Source organism: Coffea arabica, chromosome 5c (assembly GCF_036785885.1).
Source record: "Coffea arabica cultivar ET-39 chromosome 5c, Coffea Arabica ET-39 HiFi, whole genome shotgun sequence".
NCBI lineage: Eukaryota > Viridiplantae > Streptophyta > Magnoliopsida > Gentianales > Rubiaceae > Coffea > Coffea arabica.
In genome coordinates this window covers 41,068-54,244 of record NC_092319.1, presented here as the reverse complement: position 1 = coordinate 54,244, position 13,177 = coordinate 41,068, and the positions used below count along the sequence as shown (strand labels likewise).

Genomic DNA, 13,177 nt, shown 5'->3' with positions numbered 1-13,177 from the left:
TTTTTTTCCCCGCTCACAAGTTCCGTAATTGTCTATATAAATGTAAAAAAAAAAAAATAGTTGTCCTCAAGATACTTTTTTAAATAAATTTAAAAAAAAGGTACACTGCACTAGACAGGTGAAATAGTGATTTACAAGAGCGTCAAATGTGCTCATGTTTTTCACTTTGTTACTGCCAAAACCTCCCCATTTTCGGCTGTTATCTTAACCAATACGAGTTCATGGAAGTTGCCACGATAGGACTACGCAACAACACAAAAGAACCACTACAAGTGGAGGGAATAGATGGAATTTTCCTGCTAATCTCAAGATGGAAATCCGAGCATAAAAATTGAACTACGCCAAGCCGAGCAGGCACTTTTGACGCTAAACAATTTAACCTCGCCATGCCGCTTTAACACAAGAGGAGACACTTTTGGACGCCGGTACTACTAGAACTCGACACCTATGATCTAAATGCTCATCCACACTGGTTCTGTGGTCCAGAAAACATACATCAACAGCAACATCACTGCTTGAAATTCACAAACATTCTTGTGCACCAACTTTTCCATCAGCCTCTTCCCTCTTCTTGCCTTTACTGATGTAAGTGGATGCTTCTTTCTGTTGCTCAGCCTTCTTTTGAGCTCGAATCATTGCTCGCCGTGCACGTGGACGCATTTCGCGTACTTGCCGCGGAGGCATGATATAAGGTTCCAGAGGCCTATCACCGAAGGGATGTTCACTTCCCGCAAATATTCTCAGTTTTCTGTCTCTATCCTTTACATCAGAAGGTAATAGATGTTAGTACACAGCAACTATAGAAACATCAATATATCACCTATCAAGCATAATTCCATCTTTGAAAATATTACTGTCTCCTAACATCTAAGAGGCAAGTATCACCAAGATTTTAGGTCACGCATCTCTCAAGATAAACATAGTACTCCCATAGCATTGAGGTTATTCAACAGTAATGACTGTCAGCTGTTTGTCAGTGCAATGCATGTTGTAACTCGTCTCCTCTACTTTTCAGACAACCAACTAATCTATCACGTAAAACAACTATATCAACAATTGAGTCATATTATAATGACCACAAGGCACAATATTGTCCATAGAAGATTGTATTTTCCTGCATAATCTCTTCGGACAAAAAGCACACAATCCGGATCCTTCGCTTAGAGTTGGAGAGTGTATATACTAAACATGGATTATTTGCACATAACAAGACGATTCCTGTATGAGTCCAAGCATTCAACCAGATGTTGCCTCTTCATCATCAACTCCAAACAAAAGGAGATAAGATTGAACAATTCTCTCGGGTCACAGACAATCTTGTCTCAGTCATCACACTCCTTTCTTTCAATTGTTTTTGTGTTCAGCCTACAGTCCATGAATTAAAAATGAAATGTAGCTAATAGGAACTAAGGGCAGATAAATGTATCCAATAGCACTCACATCACGCAATTTATTTCTTGGTAGCATTCGTAAGACAGCTTTTCGAATAACTTCTGTTGGATCCTTGGCCATCTGGTCTTTTAAGCTCCTTTCCTTGAGGTGGCCTATGTAACTACAGAAAAAACAATCCACGTCAAAATAGATTTTGAAGAGAGTTGGAGAAAAGTAAAGAATCCAAAACTTGGAAAAACAAAATATAGACATCCACCTTTTGCTTTTAGAGAAGTTCTTTTTCCCATTATGCAAAAAGAAATAAATGTTTTGACTTTATGGTGTTAATACATTGTACAAAAGAACCAAGAAAAGTACTACTTACCCTGTATGCCATCTGTAGAACTTATCAGTGAGTTTTCTCCCTGTGACACAAACATCTTTCGCATTGATCACAATGCACATATCCCCTTCATCACGGTTAGGTGTGTATGTTGGTTTATCTTTTCCTTGTACTACAGTCGATATTTGTGATGCCAATCTCCCGAGGACCTGCATGAGAGGCAAGTCATCATTCTAGTAAATTTAGCAATAACATGTGCCCACATATTTCTGTTTCATACATGGAAGAACAAAACCTCCAAAGCTTGTCATAATCACGTTATTTACTCTCTTTATTATTCATAATCCATATTATCATGCCATTCAGAAGTTGTGAAAACCCAGATTAGTTCGAGAAGTTGAGCTATACATCAAGAGGAAAAGAGTTCGACCTGGCCTTTAGCATCAAAAACTTTCCATCTTAGACCTTCCAAATTGATACGTCTCAGACCTGCGAGCGCTTTCTGCAAGATCGAAAAATAAGTTCGACTTCGTCAAACTACCACAGATCATTGATTTCAAAATGGTATTCAAAGAAACCAACACATTCCTCATATAAACATGTCCCAAACAACGGCACCTTCGCAAAAATGTCAATATAAGTGATCGGGTTCCCGAAAAACAAGGGAAAAAAAAAGACATTATTGTTAGGGGATAAACATTTTTATAGGTGATGAAATTTATAGGCAGTCTGTTCCCAAGTCAAATGTACAGTAATTGTTCCTACAGTTGATAACTAATTCGTTGACCACATTTTACAAACACCTTACCTGCATCTATAAGCGCTTTAAAACAGGCAATCCACAGCTTACATATACCAATGAAAGGAGATAAACACACGTCCATTGTGCAGTCAAGATAAAGCAATCACAGAAAAAGGAACAAACAAAATGAAAAGAAAAAAAAAAAGAAGAAGGTCTAAGATACGCCTTTATGGATCACCAACGAAAATACATTTACTATAACAGAATTTTGGGGGTTGTTGGGGGGGGGGGGGGGGGGTGACGAGAGAGAGTTTAGCTCGCCTTCAAATTGCCATTGAAAGTTTGAGCTGTGGCTGCCATTATTTCCTCTCGATTGTTTCCCCGCCACCGGTGAGCATCCAACAAATCACAGTATTCTGCCACTATTGGTGGTGCAACTGAAGGCAGCGACGATCCGTCCCATCAGAGGTGGGTTTTTGGGCCCCTTTAAACCCTAAATATGATTTCCTGGTCTTCAACTCATAGTGGGCTATGCTATCTTAAACGGCCCAAATTGTATACGAATTCAGCCCATCCTATGCATGTTTTTCCTATTCTGGAAAGGTCGGTCAAACTTGGCACCGACACGACTCATACCACGGTGAGAGAAGCCTACACTAAACTCTCTCGTCAAATCTTGTAGTAGCAACTTAATAAAAATTGGAATTGTTCTTTTTTTCATACTTAATAAATTTTGAAGCCTAGACTAGAGTATTCTGCCACCGGTTGTACGGTACCTCAACCTCACCAGCTAACAAGGAATGATTTTCCTTTAGGGGGGGAATTTGGGGGTGTTTGGGCTTCCATCCAACATTGCTTGTTCTTCAATCTAGACTTAAGTTCCATAGAGGCCTCGTCCTGTCACCAATTAGCTGGACTTGGGATCTCTGTGGATCCCGCTTAGATTTAATGGACGTAACTTTCGAGTGTTTCTAATCTAATTGTGTGTGTGTGTGAGTTTCTTCCGTTTCAGAAAAAAAAAAAAAAAAAAAAAAAAAGAGTTTGGCTGCTTCACTTCTGCTCTTCAGGTAAATGGCAATCTCATGCTACTGCTTATTCATTTTTTGGCGGCAAATTTTAAAATTTCCGTCCCAAAAATTTTTTTTTTCTAAAAAAAAAGTCATTTATCTCTATCAATTTGCAGATGGGACAGTGAGTGGTGAAGTGAATCAAGCCGGAATTGAGTGTTGCAACAATACTTCATTGACGAATTAATTAAGGATGGCCGAGTTTCTTTATCCAATTTCAAGCAGTTATTTAATGAAATCAAGTTTACCATTCAGGTTTTGCATGCAGATGACATTTCTCTCCCTAAATGGAAACCATATACTCCCTCCTTCGTCCCATTGAAAGTGTCACACTTTTTCATTTTGGGATGTCTCAAAATAATTGTTATGTTAAAAAAATTGAAACATCTTTTAGTCTCTCTTTCCAATATAACCCTTCTTTCTAATCATATGCATGTTATCATTCAAATTTAAAATTTGAATTTATTGGCGTAAAATTAGAAAGAAAAGCACAAATATCACAATCAAACCACTGTTTTTAAAAAGTTGAATTCTCCAAACATGACTAAATAAATAACATTTTTCTAAATGCTTTATGGGTAAAATCCCCTTTGGAATCTTATGAGCCATTTGCTTCGAAATAAATGTTTTATAAGCAAAATTCCCTCTGAATTATAAGTAAATTCCAGAGCCATCTCCAGATGAGAAACAAATCACCTGTGGGTATTTGTGAGAATTTCACTTTGCTAAACTAGCCGGCCTTCAGCAATTATTCTATTTTTTTTAACCGAATTGGGTGATGGATTTGGGTTTCTATTTGCTACGTCTGAAGAACTCTCGTCAATTCATTAGGAGGTTTTTTTTTTTTTTCCTTGAAAAACATTAGGAGGTTTCAGGACAAAGGAAAATACTACTAGCATGCAAGTCACCAAAAACATAGATAAAATTTTTTTTTTTTTTTAATCACTGTGAATCAGTTTGTTTGAGTATATAAAATTATATATTTTACAGCATAACCCTAAATAAGCACAAGTATGCTGTGGAGCCAAGCTCCTCAGCTGACGGCATCCGAATCAACGGTATTCTTCAACTCAGGAGCCTCCAGTACGAGGATGTCACCAAAAGGAATCTCCTGCCTCGCATCTATGTAATCTCCCGTTTTTAAAACCTGCAAATTCCGAATCAAAGTGTTCTAGGAACTTGGGAATCAGAGTAATAATGACAAAGCTTCTTGAAATTGAAAGCTTCTGGTAATAATGACAAATCGTGTGGTTGGATTTATTTACATTCCACTTCAACCGCTGTTTTTTTTTATTTTACTTCATTCATTCCAACTTCTAATCCAAATGCCAAACAAGCCATTATCCCTCCCAGCCCATGGCATATGAATACCAGTACAAAGCAAAAATGAAACAGGAAGTTTGTTAACTTGAAATGTTGAATACCAACTATAATAAACATGCATGCAGGGAAGGAACACGATACCAGAATTTCATAGAAGAGCCTTGCACTTTCTTTCCTGGACCTTCCTTTCAACACCTGCGTTAAGTTTATGCGCATCTCACCTTTTTGCCTCCTCTGATATTGGAATTTCTCATACAAGTACCTTCCAACTTTTCTGGAGACCATAAATATAACAGAATAAAATTATTAAAGGGAAAAAAAAAAAAAACAATGGCTCTTGCCAAATTCACATTAACAGGCAGAGAGAGAGAGAGAGAGAGAGAGAGTATTTTTCACTCTCTCATCCAACATACCTAGTTCTTACAGAACATTCATCTGCAGTGATGAATATGCCATGTATTAGAACCCTTCAAGCTAAAAATTCAACAAACACAAAGGAACCTGTGTATGACACTTACTTTTCCCAGGGGTATCTCCTGCGCTTGAATTTATCTCCTGGTCGAACAAACGAGTTTCAAAAAATTAACCGTCATATGTGCGGCAAAGCAAAATAACATGGATGACAAAAAAAAAAAAAAAAAACTAAAAAACAAGATTCAGAATGGAGTGTAAATGAAAACTAGCCTCTAACAAAGACATCTTCATCCTCAGAGACAAGTTATCAGACCTTTTCAAGTACATGTCTGAACTAAAGATCTATTTGAGACAAAAAAATATATATATATCTCCATTTTAACCCCTTTGATAAACATATTTATAAGCTGTTTTCTCTCTTAGTTAAACTTTATGCAGGTATTCTGCAGAAGTAACTACTGCTAAAGATAAGCTTTTTTCACCTCATCCATCAAACTGGCATCCAAATCTTGATCCTCTTTCCGAGTCATATACTTCTCCATGCTTTCAAATGAGCTTGCAGGTTCTAATATGTCACGTCCATTGGCTCCTCGGACCTCTTGCAATCTCAATGAGGTAACAGGTGTTGCAGGAGCTATTGGAGTTTGTTCTGCAGATCTATCTTTAACAGGAGATTCAGCAAGTACTTGATTTATAGGAACTTCATCTATTACTTCATTCACATGTATTTCTGCGTTTTCTGCAAGCTCTCTGGTAGCGAATCTTTTGTGCTGGACAAGAGATCTAAATACTGCTAAATTCCCTGTCAAAATAATCATTTCAGTATCACATCCACAGCATAGATGATGAAGTTTTATATAATCTCGAAAATCATTAAACAAGTGAACTCACAGGGAATTAAAGGCTCCAAGAAACTCTGAGGGAGATTGGATATTTTGTGAGCTCTCCAGGCATGATAAGAGGTATGAGGTGCTTTCCTTCTTTTACAGACAACGTCGCTTGAATCATCAATTGAATGCTTGACTACTCTGCAAGATAAAAGAGCATGTGACTCAACAAACTTCTTCTATAAACAGCATATGGAAGGATTCAATGTTCTCATTAAGATGTCATGTGTTGGAGTATAAAGCCAAAAATATAAACAGAAACCACATTAGATATGATTTGGAAACAACAACTAGAACCTTCTAGAATGTTTACATCAAAGAAGTAATTCATCATTACAAGACAGGTTAAATTTCCTTCAGTTCCCAAGGACAACAAAAGTTTGACTGATTTATATGAAAAGTTGGAGAAAGGTTTTTCAGGAAAACACCATAGTGTACGAACCATCTTTATGATTATGAAACCAAAAACCTTGCTCAAACCAACTTCCCACGAATATGATGAATAAACCTGACAACATTCTTTCAAATCCAAACAAGGAATCCTTTAAAGAGGAACGTCCCAAGTGAAGATATTTAAAGAGAAAATGACGCTGAAATAGAAGATATTAGGTTATGTGGCAGCGTCACATGTGAAGCCAACAGCAAACTCCAGAGAGTCATATAAATACCTTACAAAAACTAAAGAAAAACTAAAAAGGAACCAAAGAAGAAACGAGAACTATAGTTAATGTATATGATAAATAAAGTGGTTATCAAAGACAAAAAGTTTCTAAGTTACAGACACAATTAGCAATAAAACATCATATCCCCTAGAAAATACACATAATATCAAACCACTCCAAGCATGTGCAATCTACAAGTAAAACAACAAATAGCCAATTCCTCACAACATACTTATTAGAGAGAACAACAGTATCATCAAAAAGACATTTGCGCTTCCTCACAACCCGAGCACACTCCTTAGCAGCTGGGGTACGGACAGCAATAAATTCTGGTGCAACATCACCTGGTTTGAAGCAAATATTTGTGAAGAGCAGACATTAGTAAAAGTAATTTCTCATAATAAATAAGTTAAACTACCAAGACAAGAAGCCACTGGTAATATGGTTAGTAGATTAGACATCAAATGTAAGTCTCAAATCATCACAAAAAATGCCTATATAAGGGACACCAGATAGAGAAATTTATTCCCCAAAAATATTAAAGAGGTAATTAGGGGCACAAAAGAAATAGGTTAAGTCATAAAAATACCGGAGCCACCAGTAAACTTGGATTCAATGGTGATCGACACAGGATGCTTTGTTGTAATCTGATCAGTTAAGGGTGCCATTTCTGGAAACTTCATTTCCTCAGGTTCAACATTTTGCTTATCATTAAATTTTTCTGGTCCGACAACATTTATCCCACTGTCAAGATTCTTTTTCTGGTCTTCATCAATTTGACACCCTTTTGCTCCATCATCAGAGTTCGAGATTATTTTTTTGGTTCCACAGAGCTTGTCCCTGCTTTCCTCCTCACCAAAAGATTTAACTATGTCATCCATTGCCCCTTTATCATGGTTGCCCATCTGCTCTAGATCAGTTTGACACCCATCATTTGATGGCATTTCAACACCAGACTCTTTTTCAGCTTCATGAAATATCATTGGTTCCAGACGCTCTTCAAGAGAGAACCTAACTCCATGAAGGTTCTCCAAGCTTGATTTCAAGCCATGCACATCATGTAATGGTGTTATGTTGAAATCAATGTCCATCAAGTGATCGGAAAATACACTGCCATATTGAGCTACGTGAATTGTGGAGCCATGATAATTGTATATTTAGATCCAGTGGGAGCCAAGTTTCAAAAGCTAGGTATACTTACTCCTTGACTGGAGTATATATCGAGGAATAAGCTTCAAAGGAATTATCCGCACTCCAACAAAACTGCAAAAGTTATAGTTGCTTTCAGTTTAAACTTATGATGGAAATCTGGCTGACTTTGCACCTGCCAAACATACTACTTGTTTATGCCATGAAAATTATGTTTCATGTGCTGCCAAGCAAGATATCAATCAACTAAACCTAAATATTTAAGAATGAATTTCAATAGTTGCAGTCTGCTTTTCCTCAAGTAATTATTAATTCCAAAAGGCAGAGCAAAGCTAATATATGTAAAAAGCAAGATTTCCATTATGAACCTAACAAGAGATTTTCTAAACAGACTGCCATCGATTCTCAAGCTAGAAACATTTTCAAAATCTAAAATGAGCCCAAACTGCTAACAGTGGCATCACTGCCATTCATCAGGCCATGTCAAGCTAAAACACTCTCAGGATCTCAAAATATTCAAGTGGTAGTTCCATCAAAGGACAAAAAGGCAGCATGATGGAAAAGAAAAGCAATTGCGACTCCAAGTGCAATTAAGTTCTCACAAATTTTTTAGCAAGGGAAGCTGATATAAAGCCTGTAAAGACTAATAATGCATAGCAACAAATAGTAGGACAGGAAAGCACACATGTGATGGCTGTAAAAAAAATGCATTTTCAATTTCACAATCTAGGTCTTAAAAACCATACTGCAGTGCAAAATATAACCTGGAAGATCCAAAAACTTGAAAAAAATGCAGTGTCTACCTTGTCATTTGAGTGCTCTCCCACCTTCACTGTATCTGCAAGTACAAGGACCAAGTCATAAAGAGCAATGTGTTCCATAAGATGCACATCATATGACCATACTAATACCTGGAAGCATGAGTTCTTCAGAAGCTCTCACATTAGCACTGCAAAAACCAGAGGATGCTTGAGAAAATTGGTGAAGATTCATAGATACAGACTCACATACAAGATTCGTTAACCTAAAAAAAATTCAAAAACAATGACAACAATGGTAAAATTTTAAATTGCGGCTCACCTGCTTACTTCTTGATCTATCAAGACTCCCAGATCAAAAGCATCAAGTTCAAATCTTTCGGGTAGAGTAATAGAAAGACAAGGTGTGCGCATAACTTCTATAGATTCATCTGCACTTCTTCCACCAGCAAAGTCTTTAAGGTTTCTCATCACATCATGACAATCATGGAACAGAAAGTCAACTTTCTTCGAGAATATTCTCACAACACCCAAAAGAAGGTACGCTAAAATTCTATAAGCGACCACCTCGACTTCATTGTGCAGAATCCTATCTGATATCAAAAAGAATAAGTTGATGAAAGCAAAATGTATCAGAACAACCTCTAGAAGACAATCACTGGTACAAACTAAAAACCTTCGTTTGCGTTCACTGTTTCTAGCCAATTACTAGGAAACCAGGCACTTGTTTAATTTGCATTCTCTGCATTTTCCTTTTCCCACTTATCCAAAAAGTAAAACATAAAAAAGTATATGCTTGTGGAATATGCACCACGGCTAACAAAAAGAAGTGCAAAATCCTGTTTTTTGAACAAATTACCAGAAGAATTTCCAGCTTTTACATAGAGAAGGGTTGATAGAAAGACATACAACAACTTGTGTGCAAGCAACTTCTTTTAGTATTTCCTTCCAAAAATATGTCTGAACAAGGCAATGAGGTGTGTGGCCTTCATTGCATTTCATTACATGTTTTACCCATGTTTGAATTGTCAATGATTACGTTGCAGCACAAATGTTTGAATTGCCAATGATTACAGTGAAACACAAATTGGGCAGTTTCTAAATTTTAGTTTAGAGAACACATACGAAAACAGAGAACTTTTCCTCTTGTCAAGGGCTACCTTTATGATTAGCTTCCATTTCAAATCAATCACAAGAAGGAGTGCAAATTGTAGCTAAAACAATCTTCAATACATCAGGAGCGAGAGACTTCCAACTTTGACAAACATAGACAAATACACAAGCACAACCATCAACCTTATCATACACCACAACAAATTTCATGAAACCACCACTAGTTGACTGCCCTCCAAATTCAAATTTTACCACGACAATAGCATCATGAATGATCTGAGAAACCTCTGATGCCAACTACTGAATACATCCCACTAAAATCAAATTTTACCATGCAGTACCTAAGGAGAAACTTAGGGAAATCCTGTTATGCCTTGCAAGTTTCATACACGTTTGACTCCATCAAGAACAAGATCATAACTTAGCACTGCTTCATTCATACAGAATTTTTTTTTTTAATTCCAAGAAAGCATAGTTTCTAGTAATACCAGAAAAGAAATGTTCTTTTGACTAGAGAGAATCAACTCTCTTACTTGCAGATGAGTTGCTAACCACCAATGGGATTGGATTGTTTGATGGCTTTTAGAACAGTAGAGGATGAAAAAGCATGATATGAGAGTTGAAATGAAGAGTGGCATCTGAGGATAAATAGATAAAAGAAGTGTGGAAATTATATCGTACCATCACTAAAATTTGGCAAAAACAAAGGGGCAATATTGCAAGAACCATGATTAAACATAGCCTGGATATACTGATCGGAAACAGACTGATAAACAGACCACCGATCCATGGCCAAAAAATTTGCATTAAGCACTATTTAACAGCGTTGCAGACAGAAACTACCGGAACACATTGCAACTCAAACTAAAATGAGCTTGAAGAATTATAAACTCTCAGCCCTCCTACCTGCTAGATGTCCACATACACAATCAAGATTACAGTTTGACAAATGCGTACGGCCTCAAATTCTAACACCTCAAACCCATATTTCATTTTAAACTATGTAGCAAAATATTTCTCAATATAGTAATTTGTACCATAGTTAATATTTTCTTCCCCTCTCTCCGATGATCAATATTCCCCTAGGTGTTAAGACATTGTGAATCACAGTTATGGATGTTTTTGGATAGAATGGTGCCATGTTTTGCTACATTTTTGGGGTGGACCCTACATTTAGAAGTTTTAATATGTACCAATCTGCTATCAATGGAACATCGTATCACTTATGGTTGTAAGAGGCTACATGAACAACTGACTTGAAAACAAGTGCACAAATAACTCAGATGATTAAAAAGCAATTCGTTTATTTGCATCTTCCATTCTCAATCTTCAGCCTTTCTCCTTCTTCTCTACTTAATGCCTTTGTATCTATTTTTGAAAGACTGGGTAGGGGTTGGTATGTTCCTTGCCCCAGCGTCAAAAATTCATCCCCCAGATCGTACTAAAAAAATGTCAATATAACATTATTCAATTTAAGGTAGGCAAACGCAGAAAATTCAAAACCTAGGTTACAGATAAAAGTACTAGAGCAAAAACACTGAACTGTCCCAAAAAACCCTTACAGATAAAAAGGAACACCAGCATTCAATAGATAAATAAATGGATTCTACAAACACCCCCTCTAATTAGCCCCCATTGCAACGCATATCTCGCAGCAAAAAAAGCAAAATCCCAAAAATAATCACTTTGACCAGAATTAGCAGCACATGTCAGCATGTTGCAAACCAAATAGTGGCATAGAAAGAAAGTGAGTGGCACAAAATAGTAACGTCCTCCTTCAAGGAAAGGGAAGCAAATAAAAGCCCGAAATTGTTAAGATATGCCTTGACAAAATCAGAATAGCCTGTGTTTCTTTTTCTAACATCTTTCCACGAAAGAAGGACAAAAAGAACAAAAGGGCACCAAAATAAGTAACAACGAGAAGTACAGGGGTTTTTTAAAAAAATCAGAGACAAAGAAAACTAACCCACGGAAGATGAAATGTCAGTCTGCTTAACCTGGTCCTTCTTGAGGCGTTTAAGACAATGAGCAGCAATCCATATGGTGCCTAAAGGCCCCTTCTTTGACAGTAGACATTGTGAGTTAAACATGTTCTTTTCGTACTTACCTATCCTTGCTTTTGCCCAAGAGGGTGCTGTGCATAGGTACAGATAGAAGAAGAGAAATTGCCTGTGAAACTTGCTAAACCATATATATAAAAAAGAAGAGTGCAGAATGGGTGCAGTGTAGTATGGCGAGAGAGCTTGTGAGAGTTTTTAAAGAGGGCAGAGTTGGAGAAGAAACGGTCGAGCCAGATGGTGTGCCATGGAAGTCTCTAAATTTGTCATTTTTTAAAAAAATTTATAAATTTTTGGCTACTAGCGGAGCAGCACCATTGAAACTAAAAATCACAATAATGACAATAATGGCCTTAAACTTTGAGTTGATTTTCCTTTTTTTTTTTATTCTTTTGGGAAGGGCCCGGGTGTCCGGATGTCACAGTGTAATGACCTTGATATTCGGAAGGGGTGCCTAATCTCCTATAATCAAGAAATTTCCATGTTGGTTAAAAATAAACAAGAAAGTGTATGAGAATATAATCAAGTAATTTCCATGTTGGTTAAAAATAAACAAGTAACTGTATAAGAATACAATGTATATTTTCTTTCTCTTTTAAATACTGCATGGTAGTAATTGTTATTGGATGGAATTACAAGCAGTGAGTATGGTTAAAAATAAATTAAGTTTACAAAAATATAATGGTGATAACGTATACACTGTCATTAACCCAATGGTGATAGTAATTGTTACACTGTATAAGTTTACAAGTAGATAGTAATTATTATTGAATTTGAAATTAAACTTTTGCACACATGTCATTAATCCAATGGTGATAGTGTATATACTGTCAGTATATATATGATTTACTCTTTTTTTAAATACTTGAATACAGCTTAAATTCTTAAAATATTATTTATGTCATCGAGGATTAAATTAGATATCCAAAAGTAGACATATCAATAGGGTAGGGTTTTGGCTGAATCCCTTTTATCTTGATCTAGATCCAAACTTATTAAAGTTAGCTATACCCAAATCCAAATCCAGACCCTTATAGGTATAAAAATTAAACTCAATTCCGAACCCTCATGAATTTGGATATCTAATGGATATTTGTGGATATTTTAAAGCACATACATTGAAGAATTAAAGTAAAAATATATAGAGTTCAAAAATAACATAAATACCACCCAATTTTTGTTTTCAATTGATAAATTTAATATTCAAGACGTGGTAATTTTTTAAAACTAAGAGCATACCCATTAATACAAGAGTCACCAAATCTTGTTATACTCGATCAAATGGTCATAG

At 36.3% G+C, this 13,177-nt stretch overlaps 2 protein-coding genes across 3 annotated transcripts; both read right to left on the bottom strand.

The window, feature by feature from the left end:
• Positions 1-273: 273 nt before the first annotated feature.
• On the bottom strand, positions 274-2,940 carry LOC113722917 (uncharacterized). Its single transcript, XM_027246149.2, has 5 exons — positions 2,778-2,940; positions 2,145-2,216; positions 1,757-1,923; positions 1,441-1,552; positions 274-759 (listed from the first exon to the last, which is right to left on the bottom strand). Exons 1-5 carry the CDS (start codon positions 2,814-2,816, stop codon positions 523-525), a joined length of 627 nt encoding a protein of 208 aa, XP_027101950.2. The 5' UTR covers positions 2,817-2,940; the 3' UTR covers positions 274-522.
• Positions 2,941-4,427: 1,487 nt separating this feature from the next.
• Positions 4,428-12,172, bottom strand: LOC113722915 (sister chromatid cohesion 1 protein 2). 2 transcript variants are annotated; one of them, XM_027246148.2, is made up of 13 exons: positions 11,796-12,172; positions 9,039-9,309; positions 8,870-8,907; positions 8,762-8,796; positions 8,011-8,072; positions 7,399-7,919; positions 7,042-7,153; positions 6,152-6,288; positions 5,743-6,062; positions 5,365-5,401; positions 5,260-5,281; positions 4,988-5,120; positions 4,428-4,670 (listed from the first exon to the last, which is right to left on the bottom strand). In XM_027246148.2, the coding sequence occupies exons 1-13, from the start codon at positions 11,917-11,919 to the stop codon at positions 4,557-4,559; spliced, it is 1,926 nt and encodes a 641-aa protein (XP_027101949.2). In that variant the 5' UTR covers positions 11,920-12,172; the 3' UTR covers positions 4,428-4,556. The 2 variants fall into 2 exon arrangements, with proteins under 2 accessions (XP_027101949.2, XP_071906342.1); XM_072050241.1 differs by having other exon boundaries at positions 9,039-9,305; positions 11,796-11,929.
• Positions 12,173-13,177: the final 1,005 nt, after the last annotated feature.